Source organism: Condylostylus longicornis, unplaced genomic scaffold (assembly GCF_029603195.1).
Source record: "Condylostylus longicornis isolate FDR11 unplaced genomic scaffold, ASM2960319v2 ptg000027l, whole genome shotgun sequence".
NCBI classification, from domain to species: domain Eukaryota; kingdom Metazoa; phylum Arthropoda; class Insecta; order Diptera; family Dolichopodidae; genus Condylostylus; species Condylostylus longicornis.
Genome location: NW_026577996.1, coordinates 7593453 through 7618574, shown reverse-complemented (window position 1 = coordinate 7618574; position 25122 = coordinate 7593453). Strand labels below are relative to the sequence as shown.

Genomic DNA, 25122 nt, shown 5'->3' with positions numbered 1-25122 from the left:
AATAATACTTTATTTTTTAACTTTTATTTTACTAAAATCTTACTTAAAAATTCCCAATTGAATTTTATCCTTGACCTTCTATTTCAAGTACCATTTCTTATATGAATGTATATCCTTTTCTATATGATATTATGCTCCTTTTTTTCTACTCTATTAATTTGTAGGTAGATTGTATTAGCATATAAATATAGTAATTTATATAAGTATATATATACTAGCAAATATACTCGGTCCTCTTTTGCTATCTACCTATATAAAGTACAATATATTGCAAAATAAAGTTTATTCTTTATATATAAAAGAAGAGAAATCAAAAGCGATAAGTTCAGAATTTTCAGTTCTTATAATACCTACACGTTATATGTGTATATACATATAATTTGTTTTTATCTCGAAAAATTTGATTTTTCTTTTTCATTTCCTTATTCTTTTTATCCTCTTGCCTTTTTTCTCGTTTTGTGTTCTTCACTCACTTGCCTTTTTTCATTTTCTTTTTCTTTCTTATTATTTCTTTTAATTCTTGAATATTCTTAACAATTTACAAATATAACACACATTTACACATTTACAAAATTATGCAATATAAAATATTATGTGTGGGTCCATTTACATATATAGAGGAACCTTGTATTTACATATGTAAATGTATATATGTGTGTAGGTATTTTAAATAAATATAAAGCGATAAAAATTCATTCAGTTTAAAATGTAAACTGAAAATCAAAAACAAAAAAAAAAACCCCAAAAACAAAGTTCTTATCAAGTTATGTCGATCTTAATGCATAATTTATTTCACAAGTGTTTTGTTTATGTTGGTATGCATAGGTGTATGAGTAAGTTTATAAGTATATATAAAAATACCATTTTATTCAGCAGCAATTTTATTCATAATAAATGAGGTATTGCTATATCACATTTCCGAAATTTAACATAAATAAGTTAAACCACTCTGCCTCATTCAACGATTATTCCACTTCGTTATCGCATTTTTCTGCAATCAAAACCGAAATACTTCACTTCCTATTATGGCCATTATTTTAACATGTCAAATGAATAACTAAAGGTCGTCAAATTTAGACGACTGAATGAAAATTAAGGTTCTTAAACTCGACGAAAAAGCTAATGAAAAGAGTTAGGACGATACCGAGAGGAATCAAATGAGAATTAAGCAGCGGGATGAAAAATCGTGAGTATGCAGACGTAATCTGCCTCTTAATTCATGCATATGCGGATATTCAGACCACAATAAGCATCCTAGAAAAGTTGGCTGCGGATATCGGCTTCAAATCAACACCAACAGAACTAAATGCTTGAGATTAAATACAATGAATAATACGCCCCCTCTATTAATCGACAGCCAAATTGAGGATGTGCCTCAATTCTACTATACCTTATCAAAAGAACATATCAAAAAAAAAGAATGACTTGTGGCCGGCTGTAACTAGCATTGAATTCATCTGACTTGAAAAAGAGCACCAGAATCACAATATTCAACATATGTGTAAAATCCGTACTACTGTATAGTAAAATTTTCAACTTAATATTTAATACAAATACAAAGTAACAGGCATAATACGTTTTGTTATACACATTTCCTGAAATTCATATTCTTAAAACAGAACATTTCAGATTTCAAAAACAGAATATTTATTACATATTATTACTCATATTAATACTCATATTCCACGTATATAAAAGAATGGGTGTACAACATTATGTATATAACAATTAGAAATTTTTTTATATTGAAAAGTATTATACATAAACACGCTAAATTTGCATCATTTTAATTAAAAAATTAGTTACTCTTATATTTTTAATAATACTATATAAATAATTTTTATGTAGAATTAAAGAAGTTTTCATGTAAATATAAAATAAAATAAAATTATAAATAAAAAGGAATTATTTATTGTGTTTACGTGTTATATACCCTTATGAATATTATATGCATACTATTTTATGAATATTTAAAAATACTGTTATACAAGTACAAACATTTGTAACTACTATAAAAGTATATGATTCTTGAATAGTTTTAACTTTAAAATTTTATGTACATTTATAGATACATACTTTTGTGAATATAAGAGTATATGCATACATAATTTATTGTATAATACTTTTTAAGAATTTTAAAGCGTATGTATACTTATATAAAATGAAAGTTCTTAAAAAAAATTAAATTTCTTTTTTGAATAAAATAAAAAAAAAATTATGACTAATAAATTATCCTGACCTTATATGCAATGTCATGAATTTGTTATAATTTTATAAATGTAGTTAATAATAATTACTTTACTGTTATATAAGGAGTATATATATATATATATATATAGACTATAAAAATATACAAGATTTTCAAATATTAAAATATAAAAAGTTCAAGGGTAATAAAAATTAGAATAATGGTTGCAAATTTTTAGAGAACCACCATGCCAATGAGCGGCGGTACAAGGAACAAAAAACGAAAAGGTAAAGCCATATACTCGTGCTTACATAAAGGATTATATAAAAATATTTTGCTATCATTAAATTTAATATTAAAATATTAAATAACATTAAAATCTAACATAATATTCTTAAGTTTAATAATTAATAATTATTATTCATTATTAAAATAAACTGATCATTTGGGAACATAATAATATAGACCTTTTAAGGGCTTTAATTATATATGTACATATAAGAAGAAAATAAGAGATTTTTCTATCTTTTAAAAACTTTTTTCTTAATGCTATTTTTTTTTAAACTTTGTCCTTTTCTATAACCCAGAAAAAAAGGGAAAATATTAAAAAAGAAGAAGTCTAAATAAAATATTTTAAAATTAGATCCTTTTTTTTTCGGTCCCTCCTATGGAATTAATAATGAAAATTTGATTATAGTTATTTGTTAAAATAAAAAAGATTATAATAAAGGACACACTATATCTACAAATAGATGAAAATTATTTAAAGGATGAGCTATAATTGTTTGTCAAATAACTAGCATATTTCCCTCAAACTATATTAAGCCTGCAGAGCTTGTTGCATTTACTTATCTTTAGTATAGAATGTAATTTTGGGTAAGGGGACGATTACAATTGCCGTGGTTATGGCACCAGTCGTTTAAATGAAGAGTCTCGGTATTAAATCCCCATCAGATCACTATAAAAACTATAAACACTATCAATGTCAAAAAAATACAGAACAAACATTAACTACGGTCAGCTAGTCATCGCCTATTTAACAGAAACTAAAGCTTCACTCTAAAAAAAGTGAAAAGTTTTAGTACTTTCAGGAGCAAGGAAAAAAATAAATTGAAGGGCAGTTAAGCAGCCTGATCTTGATTTTTAAGCTAAAAGTAAGAATTCAACAATTTTCTGCTTAAATGCCATTCAAAAATTGAACTACTTCTCAGTTAAAAAATTTACTATAATTTTCATAATTTCATCTAAATTTGTTTTATAATTTTGAATCTTACTAAGCATATACACACATGTAAAGTAAAAATTCAAATGAAAACCATGAAATCCTTTAATTAATCACAATAAAAACGCAAAACAAAATAAAAATTTACATTAACATTATTTTTAGGTTAAATTTCGCATAAAAATTTTTATTATTTTTTTTTTTTGAAATGAAAAAAATTTTACTTGTCTGGACATTAATTTAAATATTTTTCAGTAAATTTATATGACGTTATAATGTAGGCGTTTTCATGTACATATGTACGAGTACTTGCATACAAACATACAACACATGCGTTTTTTTAACTAAATCAAACAATTTATTTGTTTATTTAACTCATGATTTCATTTTATATCGAAAAATGAGTTAATTAGTTCGAATATTATATCAGAATTTGTTTTTGTATATAGAATATATAAAATATACAATACAATCCATAAAGTATATGACGCTTGAAATTTAATTGATATTAACTAAATAACATACAGTTAAGATGAGAAACGTACTCAATGTTAAAATAAAAGAAAAAAAAAATGTAGGAAACGTGACGGATTATTTGCACAAACAATTGATTAAATTGAAGCAAATGGAATAATTAAAAAATGTCAAAAAATATTTGACAGAATTTTGGCACGAAGCAGTTATTTTATATAATTGTACATACACAATGACATATTTAAAAAATATATATAATTGAATTCTTTCAAATGCTTGGCTTACCGCAAATGATTGACAAAAACCAGTATATAAAGACACTAATTTATATTTGACAGGTGAGGTTTATAATTTGACAACTAAAAGAGCATTTTCTCTGCCATGGTATCCTGAATTCAATTAATTCCAAATATTTAATTTTAAGTCTTACACAATTAACATGATATCTTCGGAAAAAAAACATTTAGCAAAAAAATCAATGCAATCACATGCAAAATAAATGTCAAATGTCAACGTCTTAAAAATCTTATTTTCTAAAGGCGGTGAGAACATGAAAAAATTTTAAAATATCAATTTTAATTTTTATTTCTAAACCTTTCAGTAAAAATTTGGCTAAATCTTTTATTAAACTTCAAAAATAAATTTCTGAATTCGATTTCAATCAATTAGGAAATACAACAGATTGATTGAACATATACATACATAAGTACAATACTATAATCACATTTAAACTAAACAAATCGATCGTTTTGACGAAATCAAATATTTAGTAATTTCTTGTTTTTCTAAAAAAAAAAATGAGCAAACTAATAAATAAAAAAATTTTATACTGACGCCATTTATTAACATTAATCTGTAATAATCCAGTCTAGTCAGATTCTTACTTAATACATTAAATTTCAATATAATACAAAAAAATTATATCCTTACATTCAATATATGAAAATATTCAAGTAAAAGAACAAAACTAAATTAACATAAAATTGGAACGCTTGTATATGTCGTATATAACCTATAAGAACGGCTATAAAATTTAGCTGTTCAATAGCTTAACAAGTAAATAATTTACGTATAATGAATTTATGGGTTTATGATCAAGTATATGAAAGTACGTCTACACTCATTCATATAACACAATTTAACTCAAACCCAAATCGATACACATACATTACGCACTTACATTGCTGTGTTATTACCTTACTCTGAAATTTTTTTTTTTTTTGCTACATTTTTTGCTATACCTGTTTGCATATTATTATTGCAATCCAATCAATTTCTAATTAATGTTTTACACTTGAATTTATGTAACATAACGTACATAAATTCTTTATGAATACAATTTGCCGTTTACTATTAAATTAAGAATATTGACATTTATGACACTACTATGTAATATATGACAAGTAAATAATGCCAGCTTAAAAATATAAATTTATAATAACTTGAATAATGACAGGAACGTATTTTAATAAGTTTTTAACTGTTTTATTACTTTTATTAATACATAAATTCGTATACATATTATGTTTCTACTTATAATGAAAGGCGTTAAATTTTTAGCACTGCAGACAAGATGTCGTTATAGCAAAAATAAAAAAAAAGCAAAATTAATGCAGTTTGTTATATAATCGTACATAACGAGAAAGATTAAAAATATTATTAATTTTTTTACCCCTTTACTCTTTCATTTTATTATATTTTTAAAAAAATTTCTATTTTCGCTTTTTTCTTATACATTACGATTTAAACTGATTGCTATACACAATCAGTATTGTAACAATTACAATTGCAATCAAATTTCAATAACATAAACTAATAAATTCTATAAAGATAAAAACGATTAAACAGCAGTGCATATTCTCATCAAAAACATATTTATGAAAGCTCAAAGTGAATCTTTTATAATTTTACTTCAGATTTATATACATAAATACCATAGCTGTCAAATTTTTTTGACAATTCATCGAACGACTCAAAAAAGTTCAAAAAAATTGTGTTTTCCACCTTTTTGTTAAGTTTTTTAACACGGTTTTGCAACTGCTCCTTTCCGTAATTCTATAGTATTTCTTTTTCGTAAGAGCGATACAGATATGTGAATACAAATACCGAAAAGCGTATGGCGATACGTAATTTAAAAGAGTGCGCAATGGTGTAAGAGTATAAATTATAAATAGTCCAAAGTAGAAGTTCTTCTTTAGTAGCCATACTGGTTTTTTATAACTTTTTGTTGAGCCAATTGTACTTGTATAGTGTATTGAATGATGCTATAGAACATTGATAGTTATATGTATTTTTTAGTTGCAGATTAGTTTATTTCTCTAAATTTAAAGTCCCTTTAAATTTATTGTATAAAATGCTTCCTAATTTCTTCAATTGTTCATCAAATTCGATGCCTATGTAAAATTTTCGTCTATTATAACGCCAGTGTGCTGTTCTGCACTACACCACAGTGAATTGCGTTTCTTCAATTTCAACGAATTCTAAACTCTCACTAATATTGGTTGCAAACTATTTATATTCATTACCTCTAACTCTTAACTCAAAAAGTTTTTTTGGAAGCATATGATTACAAAAACCTTGAAGACAGCTGTGATACCCCAAAAGATCAACTCTATTTGAGAGAAAATTAATATTAAATCTTTTGTGAACTGTCAAACGGCCATCAATTTTTTGCCTTCATTGATCATAGTCGTGGATTTATCGTTTTGGAAAGTCAATCAATAATTTTAAAGCAATATTATTGCCACGACATATTATTTCACAGTATTCTGTCATAATTGTAGAGCCATGGCAATTAATTTAAGATCACTTTTCTTTTAAATTCAACGACATATATAATTGCGTATTGTTACAAATACGCAATTTGTATGCAACCATGTATACATACGAGTACATGTGTACAGTGTTAAATATTTCTCTATATTAAAATTTTGTAACTAGATCTTTTTTGTTTGTATTTTTAATTAATTTTTTTTTTATTATTTCTTAAAAATGCTTTATTGCCTACCGTTTAGTTTTATAACTTTTTTTTTTCATTTTTTTTATTTGATGCTGTCATTGAAATGAAGGCAATAAATTTATTAATGTTGCGTTTAAGAAAACCACAGACAGACAAGTCGTCGACATATCAAAAAATTAAGTGATGAATAAAAAAAAAAGTCTTCAATTAAAATTTTTTTTTCTCTTTTCCACATGTGTTTGTTTGTATAGTTAATTTCAGTGTAATTGATATAGTATTTAATATTATTATTTCTTTTCTTATGCCTTACATTCGTATACATATGCGGGTATTTGTATGTAGTTGAATTGTATGTATTAATTTATAAAAGACTAACATGTGCAATCTTCTTTTTTGTCTCACTGCAATAAAAATATTTGATTTGGCAAATATTTTTTTAATCTAGTTTTATTCACGACATCCCTTTTTTTATTATTATTAAGTATTTGACAAACTGCTAATAAAGTTTTTTTTTATTTTCAAAAATAAATACGTACATAAAAAATAAAATTGATAAAGAACATGAAACTCAATTTGAATGGTTGTAATGAAAGAAAATTCAAAGAATATTTAAATTATAAAATAAAATCTGAAAATTTTAATGATTTTATTAATAATAATGAGCCGTTAATTGTACTAGAGTGTACTGTTGTACTAGAGTGAATCCTAACCTATAAATTTTAAGTAGTTGGAGTTTAAGTTATATTTACTGTTTTCGGCTATTCTATTACACAAGTTTGTGGCCGTCGTTCTACGCTTGGATGGTTGTATAATACGTTTAGAGTGTAATATACGCCGATAGCGAACACAAATAAGGTTATCAATAAGATATATCAAATGAAAATATCACATCTTCCAATAAGTTTGAATTTACACACCTAAGCATTGGTAAGAATACGTATTTCAATCAATCCAATTAAATTCCATTTGATTACTTAAAAGTTAGATAGTTATTAATTTACAACTTCATTTCATCAATTCCTTGATTTGTTCTGTACATTATATATGTACATATATACAGACATATATTATATTTTATTTAGCTAAAGTATGAAATGACATTGGAATTTCATATGAACACAACTATTCATGTAATTTCATTACAAACCACAAAAACCAATAATTCTATGAAACAAATCTTTTAAAACTATAAATATATTAAAACTTTATTATTATTTTATTAATAGAATATGGTTAAGAAAATATATTTTTAACTATTTTAGAAAATTTAAGTTTAACATCGATAACAGTTAATTTCTATTAATACGAGTATTCCAATGATTTCTGTTAATATTACAACAATTAGTTTTAAAATTCTAATTGTGAATAATTTTTGTATAATACTAGGCGGAGAAGGAGACAGTAGCACATCTCTTTTGCTTATATCCAGTTTTGACAAGGAACAGACGGAGATGTCTTGGGTGTTTTTTCTTTTTACGTACTATGAACCTGACGAATGTAAATACCTCGGACCTTAGCCGATTATTGAGAAGCTCTGGCTGGTTCTTACTCGTATGAGGGCGGGAGAGTTTGTGAATCCAGCAGTATGACAACGGCTTTATTTGTGTACATTACGGTAGTCGCGTCAACCCAACCTAATCTAACTTAATATTCGTTTAATTTTACAATTTTTTTGTAAGTGCTAAAATTATTTGATTATGTTGGAGTCCGAATAATTAATACAATTATTTTTTTTTTAATTGTTTAAAATTTAATGTAAGATTAATGTGTAAACGGCTATCAAAACTATTGTTTGACATTAAATGTAAAATGCTATCCAATTAATACCGAACTAAATTCAAGTTTAGTCCTACGTTAATTAATTATTGTAAGCAAAATTATTTTCCGAAATTCGTTCAGAAATTAAATGAAATCAAAAACTTTTCTATTTAGTACAAGTTCGATTTCATAAATTTCATACATTTTTCATTTCAATTAAAATATCATTTGTTTATAGATGTTTTTTTATTAATGTCAAAAAACCAACAATAATTTATTTTTGTTGTCATTTGTAAACAAATAAAATGAATAATTAAATAATAGCAAATAATGAATTCAAATACCAAGCAAAATATCAATAATAAAATATCAAGTAAAATAAAAAGTAAATCAACTCTAACAGGATACGAAGATGATTCAGCAATTAAAAATACTTTAAGAGAATTGGGAATATTCTTAATATATTTGATAGCTGCAACAATTATAATATTTGGAAGTGAAAATTTTTATAAATTTCATTTTAATGATATGATTCAACGTACTTTTACTAAACGTTTAATAATAAGTGAAAATGAATTAGAATTCTTTTATAATGAAATTTTAACAGTAGCTGATTTTTGGACATTTATGGATACTACATTTCTTGATGGTATTTATGGAATCGAAACAAATCATAATTCGAATAATAATGACAGTAAATATGTTGCCAGTAAGCATAAATCAATTAATAAAAGGATTAAGCAACTTACAAATAATTTTGATGACAATATTACAACAATAAAATCACCATTTTTTAATAATATGAATATATTATTGGGTACACCACGTCTACGTCAATATCGTGTTCGTAATAATACCTGTAATATTCATAATGCATTTAAAAAACATTTTAGAACATGTTATGGACGATTTAATAGTGTAAATCAAGAAATCGAAACTGAATATAAAGGATCAAAATTTTTTAAATTGAATTCATATCAAATATGGGGTAAATTAGAATTTTATCCTACACAATGTTATATTGAAAATTTAAAATTAACTCGTTATGAAAATGAAGAAATTTTTAAAAAATTAAAAAATATTTTATGGATTGATCAGGGAACACGTTTAATAATATTAGAATTTAATTTATATAATGCAAATATTGATATGTTTTGTTTAATTAAATTTTATATTGAAATATCACCAACTGGTGGTGTTATACCATGGCATAAAATTCATATTATAAAATTTTTAAATAATTTAAATACAATATTTAATTATATTTTAATAATATCATTAATTATATTTTATTCAATGACATTTTATTATTTAAAAATTGAAATAATTGAAATGGTTAAAATGAAATTAAAATATTTATTATCAATATGGAATGCATTAGATTTAATTATATTAATATTTGGTATACTATCATTAATTTTTAATATATGGAAATTTGCATATTTAAAAAATTATATTGAAAAAATTAATATAAAAAATACAATTGATTTTATTAATTTTGATATTATTGATTTTTGGGAATTTCATTATAATAATATAATGGGTATATGTATATTTTTAATATGGATTAAAATATTTAAATATATTAGTTTTAATAAAACAATGATACAATTTAGTTATACATTAAAATCATGTGCTAAAGATATATTTGGTTTTGGTATAATGTTTTTAATAATATTTTTGGCATTCGTACAACTTGGTCTATTATTATTTGGTACAAAATTAGAAGAATTTCATAATTTTTCAACAACATGTGTAACAATGGTACGAATGATATTAGGTGATTTTAATTATCCGGCATTAGAAGAAACAAATCGTTTTCTTGGACCAATATTCTTTTTATCTTACATATTTTTAGTATTTTTCATTTTACTAAATATGTTTTTAGCTATTATTAATGATTCATATTCAGCAATTAAATCTGATATAACAAAAAGTGATATTGATTTAATGAAATTTTTAAAGAAAAATTTTAAAATATTTTTGAATTTTATATGTTTTTATAAGAAAAAACCGTCAAATGAAAACAATATTTCAGAAGAAAATGATAAAAAAACAGAAATTTTAAATGAAAATGAGAATGAAACTATTGAAAATGAAATTAATATTCCCGAAGAATCACCGAAACGTGATATTAGAGATAAAAAAGAGAAAAAATTGCAAAAATATTTTGAAATTATTGAAAAAAATGAAGAAAATATTAAAAAAGATGACAAGTTTATTGGAGATCTAAAAAATTTAACTGATAGAGTTAATAAATTAGAAGATCTTGTAAGCAAAGTATTATTAGGTTTTAGTGAAATTATCGAATTATTAAATGAAGAATCATCGAAATCAAAGAAGAAATAATAATGTTTTTTTAAAAAGGCATATACATAAAACGAATAATGTTAACTTAAAATTTTTTTTTGTTGAATTTAAAAATTAATTTAGAATTTAAACATTTTTTTAAGATACTGTTATTGTTAATAATTGCATTTATAAGTATATAATTTACCAATTTGTTTTTATATTTTGTCTCTAAGTAATTATAAATTTTCTTTTAAATATTGTTTAATTTAAAAAATACAAATAAACTCTACCATTTTATATTTTACATTGTTACCATTTTATATTGTACATATGGTACATTTTAATAAAGTTTTTTGAAAATTCAATTTATTTGAAATTTAAAAGCAAAAATTTAAATACATGTACATTTTATATGATTTATTATATATATCTTATAAATTTATGTATTTCCCCAAAACTTGTAGGTTTTCAGATTCCTATTGACTTGTAGATTTGTAGATTTGTATACAGGGGGCAACAGTGCACCCCGACCACGTATAAGGATCTATTGTGCGCCCCCATCCGAATGCGGAGCATGCCCTACAACACACGCTCGAGACCCACCCTCCTGATGAACTCAAGCAACTTGTGAGGACCAGAAGACCGTAACTCCGTCACCGTTAGAGCAAAGCCTCCCAGCACCTCCCCCCTCCCACGAGCAAGAGCATCACACTCCCCCAGAAAGTGCACCGAGGTCTCTCCATACTCCCCACAGAATCTGCAAGAATCCTCATTTGCATCCTCATTTCAAGCCTGCAGTGACCCGTCAAAATGCCGGTGACGACTTTCACTTGGTTCTTGCCCATCCCTATAATTTTCTTAAATCGCTTCTGGTCATAATCTCAAAGGAGCTCCTTGGCTTGCCGCAGCCCCGGAAGACTTCTCCAGCGCTCCGACCGCCTTCTTTCTGATTCCTTCTTTAATTCCCAACGAATAGTATGTGGTCCGATTCCGCAGAAGGGCTCCGGCCCAAGAAGAGGTGTGTTTGCCCCCTTCCTTGCAAGCGCTTCAGCGGCCTAATTTCCTTCCACGCCCACATGGACCGGCACCCAACACAGTGTGACCAGGTTGCATCTGCCTACTTCTTTGAGTTTCTCAAGACAGCCCCATACTGCCGCGGAGGATACTGAAAATGAGTTCAGCGCTCCGATCGCAGCCCGGCTGTTCGACATAATCATTATTTCTTGTCCCCGATACCCCCTTTCCAGGCTGAACCGCACGCACATTTCAATGGCGTGCAACGCAGCCCGAAACACCCTCGGAAAAGTTCCCATAGGTTCGGAGAATCTGGTCCTTGGCGCAAATACCCCCGCACCCGTTCCAATACTGGTCTTTGACCTATCTGCGTACCATCTAATAACGTGCGTTCCAACTGGGCGGCCCGAAAAGTCACGCTCCCAGTCCTTCTGTTACTCAGCAACGAGGCAAAATTTTTCTCGAAGCTGTACCCCCTTACCATGTCGTCCCGAGGCATCGATAGGAGCGGAACCTCCCCGAAAGGCGACCCGGATCTCTCACACCGATTATTCCGGCTCTATTTCTCCGCACAACAAAGTGCAAGGGGGTTAGTCCCAAAATCACCTCCATTGCCTTGGTTGGACAAGTTCTCATAGCCCCTGTGATGCAGATGCATGTGAGTCTCTGCAATCGTTCCAGGTTCAGGCAGGTCGTGGGAGAGCAGCCACACGACCTGCCCGAGATGGCCCTGCAAACCATAAGTGCCCGGGTTGCCCGTGTACACACAGCTTCCTCGTTACTTCGCCAAAGAAGCTTGGAATGAAACACCACTCCTAAGTATTTGACCTCATATTTTCTCTCTACAGCCGCTCCGCACACGTATATTGTGCGCAGATGCTCCAGCTTCCTTCTCCTAGTGAAAGGCACCAATGCTGTCTTGTTAGGGTTGAGCCTGAGGCCCACAGTATCGCACCAGGCCCGGCCCACCCGTAATCCCCTTTAGACTATATCACAAAGAGTTCCCTCAAACTTACCTCTAGCGATGATGTCTATATCATCGGCATAAGCCTGGACACCAATTCCCTGACGAAGCAGCTCGTCAAGGAGTTCATCCACCACCAAACTCCACATTAGCGGGGACAGAATTCCACCTTTGGGCATCCCCTGGCGACCCGCATTCTTAGGGTGCTCTGCCCCACATTCCTATTGACTTCCTGATAGATTTCTGTCGCAAGGCCTGACAATCCCAAAAGTGGATCGATTTATCACGGAATCATAATGAATCGATGAAAGCCAAAGCAATTACGAATAAATACATTTCCATTGTGAAAATTCGACATATGAAAATTGATTTTATCACATTACAGCCGCCCTCATTGTATCCAATGCAGTCGTTAAATATTAAATATGCAATATGAAAAATTATAAAAAATTCTTTAATAATTACAAAAAAAAATGTATAAAATACCCACCGCACGCTCATACCACATTGAAAAACAAATACATAAAGATAACGTTTCAAAAAAAAATTATATAGATTAAAGCAAAATTTCCTTTATAGATCGCTCCAGTTTGTCTAGTATTTTCTACTTTTTTTTGCTTTGTTTTTTCTTTTCATTTTTTTTAAATTTAAATGTTTATTTTAATAAAAATATCTGGTAGCATTTTATGAGCGTACAATGAAAGATTTATTAGCTTAACTAAAAATATTTTAAAGTCATCCGCGACACAAATAATCTACGAGTAAAAACAAGAAAAAGAATTTTAAAACTTGTATAAATAAAAAATTAATTTAACTTTGTACTCTAAGATTTGAGGTTATGAGGAAAATAATAGAATATTTCAACTGTAATACGAGTACACTTACAAATAATATTACTCTTACTATTAGAGTCTGCTGACGTGGTGAGGAGAGACGGCCATACATATTATGTATGGTTGTCACAAGGTTTGAATGGCTTGGGTGGTGTCTTCTCAGTGTTGGGTAGTTCGCGTAAAACTCCTCGAGAGACATCTTCGAGTATTTATTTGGGACCGCGATAGTATAGGCGGTATAAGCGGAATTACAATAAGCCATGGCTGGCTGCGAGTGGAGAGTTTAATAATATTTTGATTTCTCGAGTGAAATAATTTTGCCTTCTTAACCCATTTCTGTTTTGTTTATACAAAGCATTATTTGACATTTTCACAGTCGCTTTTAATACATAAATTATATAAAATTATATTTATTTGGTATTTTGAATTAAAATCAAAATTATAACACTTTTACAAAATCACTTTACATTTATATGTATCCAATGTTCTTTTATAATAACAAATTGTTTACATAAATAACAAAAAAAACACATTGTAAGCTTCTTTACATACAAGTTTACTTTATGACTTTATAGTTTTATAAAATATTATAACACCCAAATGTTTTTACACTGTGTATCCTATATATTTCCCAACATACACACATAATATGTATATGCATACACATATAAGTGAAACAGTACTATTATAATAACTGTACTCGTATAAGCTCAAATAAATTTTTAAGTTAATCAATTGTAAACATTTATAAAAGGTAAATATTATTATGTATAAACACATGTGTGTAGGTATGTATTTAAAATAGAATTTATATAAATAAAATGTAATATTGTAAACATGTAGATAATAGTGTAAATTTATTGTACACATACATATACATATGTACATCAAAATATTATATACGTCACTGTAGTAAAACTTAAAATAAATGCACGGTACAAGGTTTATTTATTTTATTAATATTTGAATTCTATTACACTGCAATTGCTTACTTCGCATGCTTACCTATACTTTATAAGATTGAAAATAAGTAAATGCATACGTACATACAAATTTATATAATAACTATGCATAATGTATGCCTACATATTAAGTTAAGATTCAAAAGTTTTGTTTAAAAATTCTTAGAAGAAAATATTCAAAAAAGTTTTTAGAAAAAAAAAAAATTTACCAAGTTTGAAATTTTTTATAGCGTATCCAATGCGTTTACACAATTTTCTAAAAAGCCGAAATGTATAATTAATGTTCTTTTTATATGTATCAACACAAGTTTTTCACTTTCAGAAGCTCCCGCAATTCTATGTTGCACATTTCTTGACGGCATTCAATTAGATTAGATTTCAAGGGGTGTCGATTAACAAGCAAACCTAATCACTGCAGCCTATATAAGGCTTGTTGTGACATCCCACAAAAATCACAAAACCTACATCTAGGTCTATGACAGTCACAACGTCGTTCACTGACCGCCTCCGTAGACTGCAGATTCAAATTTTACAATTAATATAGTTATCCTGCAAATTTAGAGGATGCCTCCTAGTAATTGTAAGCAATCGCAAAGAATGTTCACCATCATTTTCATTTCCACATGGCAGAATCTCTACAAGTATTTCGCCACATATCCCAACTAATTCATATGCTAGTTTTAAGTCTTGAAAATGATTGATAACGGTTCTTTATAAAATTTTAACTGTTATTTTAATTTAATTGATGAAAATACAAAAAATAATATTAATTTAATATTTAATTATTGAAATTTTATTTTTTTTTTTCAAATAAAATTCATAATTTTTAAGAATAACGTACAAATTGATATACAAACATCCCAACGTTCTTATATTTTCTTATAAAAGCGAATTGTTTCTTATATGTTTTTTTTTTCTTTTTTATGGTGTTTCTTCAAAAGGTGTGAAGGAAAGGTTGTTTTAATTTTTTTTTTATTTTTTGTACATTTATTTTCCAGTTCTTGTGTTTTTTTTTTCTTTTCAATATTTAAGTTTTTTTTTTATTTTACATATGTATTTTTATTGTGTGTGTATACAAATAATTCTCTATATTACATTTTTGTTGTATAAATTTGTAAGCATATTGTATATAGAAAGGTAGGTAATAATAAATAAAATTTTGAATAAATAATAATAATAAAGAAAAAAAATAAAATAAAAAAAACTAAACAGAAAAAAAAACACCACGGAGGTGAGCACATAAGTTCAAATCTTTGCTTTTTAAACAATAAAAGAAAGAGCAAAAGAATGGCTATAAACATGTTGTATCAACATACTAGCATAGCAGTGTTTATCGATGTATTCTTAATGTTGTTTTTTTGTTGTTCGGTTTATTTGTTTGTTTGTTTATTTGTTTCTTTATTATGTTGTATTTCTTTTTTATTTTTATTTTTTTTTCCTTTGTATTTTTTTATACATATATGTAAACATATTGTATATAATATAATAAAATATTTTTTGTATGATTATGATACATAAGGGATTTCTTTAGTGTATTATTAAAAAGTTATGCTGTCAAAGAATTGAATTCGTTCATTCTGATGGCATGACACTTAAAATCGTTTATATGTTTTGTTATTATTTTATTGTTATTATTATTCATTATTTTTTTTTTCTTTATTTTCTTCTGTATGTTTCTGTTATTTAAAAATAAAACAGAAAAAAAAAACAAAATAACAGGAAAACAGCCTAATGAATTCGATTTCGAATATTACAAAAGGAAAGAAAGAAAAGACCAAGCCAGCCAGACATTCTGACGCCAAAGATACCGGCAAGTTAAATTTTTTTTTTGTTTTTTGCTGTTCTCTTCTGATTTTTAGGTTTCATGTTTTTTAGTTTATAATTTTTTAACTTTTTTTTTTTTAACAATTTCTATGTAGTGAATAAGTATAAGATGCAGTCGTGTAAAATTATTATTGTATTTTAATTAGAGTTACCGATTGATATCAATAAAATAATAGATGAAGAACAAATATCGCAAGGTGACAAACTATGAAGTGTACAAAATTTCAATTTGCATTGACTTATAAATTTGTGTTTTTATTAGTTCTACATACAAATATAACACTAGTAAACATAACCTATAAGTTTATTTTAAACTTCCCACAAAATAATAGTACTAAACAATTTAATTACTTCAGGAATATTCATGTATGCTCGTCAATCGATTTTCGCTAATTTAAGCCTTTTGCTTAGGTTTAATAATAGATGAAATATAATGCCTTTAGGTGAAAATACATATGACTTACACCTGTCTAATTATTTTTGCATATTCAATTTTAAATTTTGCGATTATTGGCAACACTTAAGTTCTCTATACACAGTTCATAATAATATTTATTTTACCTCTTATAAATTATATCATATATATTATGTACATATATTATCATACGAGAATCTATTAGAGTTTTCATGTAAATAGGATTTTTGACCATAATATTTTTTTTTCTTGAAGTCGAGATTTAAAAATACAATATAAATGAAAAGAAAAATTAATATTATTAATAAAAAAAAATGCAAACAATACGAAACAAACTGTTGGATGCCACCAATTTATTTTTTCTTCTAAAATCTTGAAAATCTTTCAAAAACAGAAAAAAAAAATCAAAATTATTTTAACATACACGTGTGCATATTGTATGTGCTTATTGTATAATAGCATGTATTTATATGTACATACATACATAGTTGTACATTTAAGAATTGCAAAGAATCCTTGATTGTTTTTTTTTTATTTATTTGTTATTAAACTTTTATGTTTTGCATTTTTGTTTTGTTGTTTCTTTATACCTTTTTAATATTATTCTTTAGTGGCCTTAATTTTTGGCCGATTCATATAAAATATGCATGAATATTTTCAGTAATATTAAATATAAAATGAATAAAATTGATTTCATATACAGAGATGAGGATCTACAACGCATGTAATATTAAAAAAATCAAATTCGAATACAATTTTTAAGTTGATTAATTATTTAAAATGGAAAAAAATAATAAAAAAAATGAAATCTAAAAACTATTATAAGTGAAATATATATGTATAAAAAATTCATTGCTTACTCCATCTGTTGGATAAATCTGAAAGCAACTAAATGATTTGTGCCACACAACAATAATAAAATTAAAATCTATTTAAAAAAAATGGAAATTTTAAAGTTCAAATCAAAATTGGGAAGGTTTAATAAAATTTTTTGCAAAAATGAGGGGTTTCTTTTAGCAAGAAACATATACATATGTATGTATGTATGTAATATGGTTTAAGAATTTATCCGAAACCTCCAAAATAATAAAATAACTAATCGATTCTATGCAACTATATTTAAATTAATTACGTTTCTCTGTGAACTTCGATTACAATAAAATACAGTCGAACACTCATATAAGCAACACGTTTAAAGGCAAAACTTTTAAACACTTTAAAGCAACTAAAATTGAAGTAATTTAAATTTTTTATTTTTTTACGTAATTTTTTTGTATAAATGTAATTCACCCATCAAACTGTTATAATAAAGTTTGATTAAATGCAATTAATTTCGAACTAAATGAGTATGGTTTCGACCGTAATCACACACATATGCACACATTTAAAAATGTACATATCTTTCTGTTTTCAAAGAATATTAATTTTTGACATATAATAATATAGATTTTAATTTCTTAACTTAATATTTAAAATAACTTAATATAATATAGATTTTTTTGTTATTAATTTTAAATTAATTTCAACAAAGAACAGATTATTACATTTTATTAATTTCTCTATATGCAATAATTTTTAAGTATACATACATACTTATACATTTAATCTGCATATTCATATTTGGCCCATTTGTTTAATTATTTTCGATAATCTGAGTATAGCTTTCTGTATTTTGACTCAATTTTTGCATCTCCTAATTGCTTCTTCCATTATAAGTAGTAGTTTCTTTGTATGTTGTGTTCTTTTGTTTATGAATTTTGAAAAATTGTGAGATTTTTTAATTTTTCTGGGTTTTTTTTTTTTTATTTTTCGATTTTAATCATAAATTTCTTTTTCGCTAATGGAACCAGTTTCCTTTTAATTTGATTGTAAAATTTCTTTAGTTATAATTTCCTTCTGTCTTTTTCTTGCAACTTCAATACGTTTTTTTTTTAGTTTTTTTTTCTATTTTTTTTTTTTTTTTTTGAGTTCTTTTTTCTCTTCTCTCCTTTCAAGTTTAAATTTTGCACATGATTTTCTTAGAGGTATTTTTTCGCATATAAGTATGTATGTGTATATAATATTTTTATGCATAATTTATAAATACACATAAATAAAAAATAAAATATTACATATTATTTTTATATTATAAAATGTTATACCGTAAAAAAAAAACAACAAATAATATAATTTGTTAGAATGGTAAACTTTTTGAAATTTGTTTAGTAAATATTTACATTTTCCCTTTTTTTTGTTATTTCAAATACGATAAAAATATAATTTTTTTTTTATTACGTGAATATAAAAGTATAATATGTAGTATGACAAATAAATATAGAAGTTTTATATAGAAAAATAGATTTAGTCCTATACTTAGTTATACAAAAGGTAAATCAACGAAACACCCGAAATACAAAACCCGTAACAGTGTACAATTTAAAATTAAATTATACAAACTTGTTGCTTTACACGTATAACAATATCAAAATCGCGAAGGAAACAACATTTGCTTATGTATACAAATATAAGTTTTAAAGTTTATTTCCGTTTTGAAGCGAACCTGATTCAAAGTATTAAAATTTGAAATTAATTGACAGGAATAGAAATTTGAAAGGAGTAACTTGTTAATAACGCAAATATAACTCCAAATTGTTGCGATAGATGACTCCAAATTTTTATAAGAAAAATAAATGTCAGATTTTGAATATTTAAATTCAAATTTTAGTTTTTACTGTAATATAACCAGGATTTCAAACAAAAATAGGTTCCATTTACAAATTATTCGAAATTTGCAACTACTCCGAAATTAGATTGAATTGTTATATTTCTTTAAAAGCATGTGAACACCAAATGTTTGTTCATATATCTACATAGAAATTTCTCCAACAAAATTTCTTTTTATAACTATAATGAGTTTTATGGTTTTACATAATTTTCTTTTCTTTCTACAGTCGGTAAATACGTATATATGTAAACTATTATACGTACATTATAAATATAATTAAAATTTAAAATTAGCCCAATTATAAAAGCTATATACATATGTTAGAATGTTTGACATACAAAGCAATTTTCTTCTTTTTGTTTTCATAACAAACCCCAGTTTTCTTTTTCATACAATTTTCCTTTTACAAATTATTCTTATATTTAATATTCTTAAAGAAAATTTTCGAAATATAAACGCAAAAGAAAAATATCTTTAAAGTAAACTATCCATGCAATATGCTCTTATGTTTTCTTAAGAAACTTTACCAAATAATTGTTGAATAAAAAGAAATAAGACAGGTACTTAGAGTACCCCAAAAAAAAACAAAAATTTTTTTTAATATAGAATTTTTTTCAATAATTTTATTCTAAAAAGATTTAACAATCAATCTTTTATTTTCATATATTGCCATTGTTTTAATCTTTTTATACCAAAAAAAAAAAAAAATAACTTATTAGAAGGTTAAAAGTAACTATTGACCCGATTTTCTTTCAAAAAATTTTATGACAAAAATAAAAAAAAAAGTATGAAAAATAATCCTTGAAGAGAAAAATCCTCATATAAATTATTTTTTTCGTTGTTATGTTGAAGAACAAAAAAAAACTAATTTAAATATTTTACATACTTCATTGAATTAACAATTATGTAATGTATGTATGTATATACTTATATATGTATTTATGTCTGTATGTGCATAATATTCCTTTGTTATAACTTAAATTAGTTTTGTATTTTCTTTTTAATTTGCTTTCATATTAATTATTTTCTATATTAAGTTACTTAATTACTAAAATTAAAAAATTTTAATTTTAGGCATAATTATATAAAAAATATCGCAATTACATTATCGAATTTTACTATAAATATACAAAAAATAAATTTGTAATTCCCATTTATTATTTAAACCTGCTTAAACTCTTTTGAAAAAAATCACATTATCCGCGTAATAAACGACACGCTAAAAGGGTATTCATACAGCCGAAAATAATTAATTTAATTTACTGTATGACAACAATCATACAAAATATGAATAAGAATTGGTATGATATGATGTATACAACATAACTCTGCTTATAAAATATTTCTGTAACATTATTGCTGTCGAAAAAATCAAATATATACATACTTATTAAAATGGATACCGATAAATAATTTAATTATTTTGACTAACTTAGTAAATAAATTTTTCATCACATATTCTATATAGTTTAACAATCCTTCTTAACAATTTTACTATTTAAATATTTCCGAAACTTACTACCAAAATAATAAATTATAATATTGTGTATAATTGTACATATTCCATTAATTTTTTGACAGAACTAATATGGGTTACTTATACAAAATTAGCAATAATTTGTATTATACCAACAATTATCCTAAATTAATAATTTTAACAAAACTTAAACTAATTGTTATATCTAACGTCTTTAAGTTTTTACTAAACTAAAATTCTTATATAATAAAAGGGAAAAGTTATATAATTTTGTATTAGAATTTAATTGCTGTAATGAATAATTACTTAAATTCATTTAACTTTTCAAATAAGTATTTAAATAAGTTGGCATAATTATATTTCTTTTATTAGCCACTTACAAAAAATTTTGTATAACAGAATATAAACTTGGATTACTATATTATACATAACTATTTATATTTTTTCCAAAAAAAAACAAAACTTGCTTAAGTATATAATAAGAAAAATTTATAATTTCATTAGGTTTATACCGACAAATTGTTAAACATTTATTTTTTGGCTAATTATATTCTTACATTTAGCAAAGCAGGGCCCAATTTAAATACATCAAATTAAAATAATAAATCAGGTAAATAATTATTTCGTAATTCTAAATTTATATACATATATATGTATATATACATATATAATTATTATTTATAAAATGCATTCTAAAGATATTTATATTTTTAATATTTGTAATGCATGAACTGCAAAAGTAATTTATAAATTAATCATTTAATATTATATAATTTTCAAATTAAATATATTGATAAATAATTATCGATACCAAAATAAAACTTAATTACTTACCGTTAAAATATATTTAAAAAAAATAAATACTGTTATGTATACTTTTATTATAACACCGTTAATACTTTATATTAAATAATTAATTAATTAATTTTAAATATGAAAAATTCTTAAATATAGAAATTAAAATTCTCTTTTTTTTTTTTGTACTATATAATAAAATGTGTATAAAATTTACAATAAGGACAAATTTTTATTTATTAATCAAAACGTCGATAATTTTAATCACTTAAATTATACAAAATTATTTTATATATATATATATATATGTAATTAAATAAACTGATTAAAACATAATATATAAATTGTCAATATTATAATTATAATTATTTTTCTGAATTATATTTTTATATTTTTTTTTTCAATTTTGTATAGCACCATCAATATAAAAATTTCTTTATAGATTTTCTTGATTAAACTAAAACAAAAAAAAAATTAATTAATTTTATATATTATTAATACATATATATGTATGTGTATATAAATTATAATATACATACATATATATATATTATTTTAATTATTTATAATAAATAAAATAAAAAAAGAACTATAATAACTTTTTGTCATCACTATAATTCACTCTTTAAGATAATCACATTAAAATTAATTTTTCCCTCTTTTTTTTTTCGTATTTTTTTTTTCTCCTTTTTAGTTACTTAATGTAAAAATTTTTCAATTAATTTTTTTTTTTTTAATATATTTTCGATCAATTAAAATAAAACACAAAATTGAATAATAATAATAATAAAAAAAAAGAAGAATAAAAAAAAAATTTTATTTCAAACCGAAATCGTAATTTTTTACTTTGTTTTTCTTTTTATAAATTTTCAATCCAACCAACCACTTGCCGGAACGTACAAACTGCAAATGACTAAAAAAAAGTTGATAAACGACGACAACCAACAAAAATAAAAATGTTGTGAATATTTTGTGATTACAATTAATGTTAACGATATTATTTCAATTATAGTAATTTTACTCTTTCCTTTTTGTAATCACACAATAAAATATTTGTGTTAAAACAAGGAAGGATAAGAAATTTTTTTTGGTTGAATTGAAAATATATACTGTTTATTTTTGAAGTGTTTCATTTTCTTTAAACTTATTGCTTATATGTGTTTGTATGAGTATATTGTTTAAATACTATTTTAGATTACATTAAATTTTTCACATTTTACTTATTTTATTAAAATTGATTTATTTTGTTATTGAAAACAAACGAAATTTATAATTTTGTTGAATTTCTTTGTACATTATACATTAAAATTGATATAATTAAAAATGGACATTTTTCAATTGAAAAATTTTGATTACAATTCCAAATTAGCTTTCGTCTTTTTTGAATCAAATGAAAATATGCCATTAAAATGTAAAGATAATTATCTTTATAATTATATAGCATAATTATTACAAATAATAGTATAATAATTATATAATAATTATCTTTATAATTATATTAATTATATTAATAATAAATAAATTCACAATAATAATAATATAAAATTTATAATATTAATAATAAAAATAAATGTTTAGGTAGTTTCTTTCGATTGTGATTATTAAATATTTTTAAATTACACTTCAAGTGCGATACGACCAAATAGAATATGGTTAAATATGTTTCAAGCAAAAGTGACTATTATAGATCAGACTAATTTCAATAAGAATAATAACAGACTAATTTCAATAAGAAAATCATATTGTACTCACCAATTTATAATTTTGTGTGAAAATTTGTATATTGTGCGTATATACATTACAAAATTGTAGAACTGTTAAAAGAGATCCATCCTTTAATATATAAAAATGTTTTGTATTAATTGAAAAGAAGAAAAAACAAATAAAATCTGTTACTTTTAATATATTTTTATTCAATTATAAGAAATCAAATTTTTAGTACCTATAAGTACTCTCAATAAATGTTAGAAATTGCATACAGAATTTTACTCTTTCTAGTTATAAAAAGACGGTAAATCAGATTTTGATTCAATTTTAAGAATGTAACTTATAAAACGAATATATGTAGATATATGCACAGGTTAAGTATAAAAAAGAAAAACAAAAAAAATATTGAAATTACTTTAAATATAATGTAGATGGATAGTATACCAAGATATTGTTGAGTTATATACGAGTATGTAGTATTGTATTTGAATGTATGTATATAACATATAATACAAAACGTTTGTATATATTTATATATCTGCCGGTTGAATATTGCGAGCAAGATTATTTATGTATGTAGTGAAGGATTAAAATTTCTGGTTATTAACACATTTTAATAAACTCTCTAAAAATATTTAAATTTTTCCTATATACAATATTTAGCGAAAAAAAAAATGACTATAAACAAATTTTGCAATTATGAGATTTTTTTGAAGGATATTTTGTAATAATTCAAAGTTTGTGTATGTAAAGGTATTTATTTAAGTATGTCTGATTTAAAGTTTTTTCATATATTCTAACATACTTGAGTCCAATTATCTTAATTTAATTATGTGAGTAATAAGTGAATTTAAGAGAAATATAATTCGATTTTTATTTAATTAAGATTTTGTAATCCTAAATCATCCAACTGATATTTAATCTTAAATCATCCAACGAAGATTAAGCTTTTTTTTGAAAATTATATGATTGAGTGTTGGGAAGCTATATTTGCTTGAAATCTAAAAATAAAAACGATATTAAAAGCTAATTTATATCAATTTTTTATTGGAAACCTAATTAATTTGCAACAAGTATTTCATTCAATGTTGTTCAATTTGATTCAATGCGATTATGCCTTGAATTGTAGAGTGTAGGAGTGTCATTTAAAAAGAAAATTATTGATAATAAAATGTTGAGCAACAATTTTCGTATTATATGTATATATACATGATATTCTAAATTATTTAATTTTTTTCCTAAACATATGCAATATTTTATTTATTCATGAGAATTTATTTACATGAAAATTCACAATTTTAAGGTCACGATTGTAAATAAAACATAAAATAAAATAAAACTTAAAAAACAAATAAAACAACAATTTTCTTATGCTTTCATACAAATGAAATGAAAGAACGCATGTCTGATAACTCATTTAATAAAAAATAACTGAGTTATTTTTTGACAACGTCAAAGTACATTATATCAAAATCAATATAACTAGTCCAAAAATTGAATAATAATATTTTTAGTCAAACAAAAAATGTTTAAA

At 24.6% G+C, this 25122-nt stretch overlaps 1 protein-coding gene across 1 annotated transcript; it reads left to right on the top strand.

Annotated features, from left to right (window-relative positions):
• Nucleotides 1–2435: 2435 nt before the first annotated feature.
• LOC129607517 (polycystic kidney disease 2-like 2 protein) lies at nucleotides 2436–10563 on the top strand (the record flags this gene model as incomplete). Its single annotated transcript, XM_055518549.1, has 3 exons — nucleotides 2436–2475; nucleotides 9005–9310; nucleotides 9410–10563. Coding segments are annotated over exons 1-3 (1500 nt in total), but the record flags the coding sequence as incomplete, so codon positions are not given.
• Nucleotides 10564–25122: the final 14559 nt, after the last annotated feature.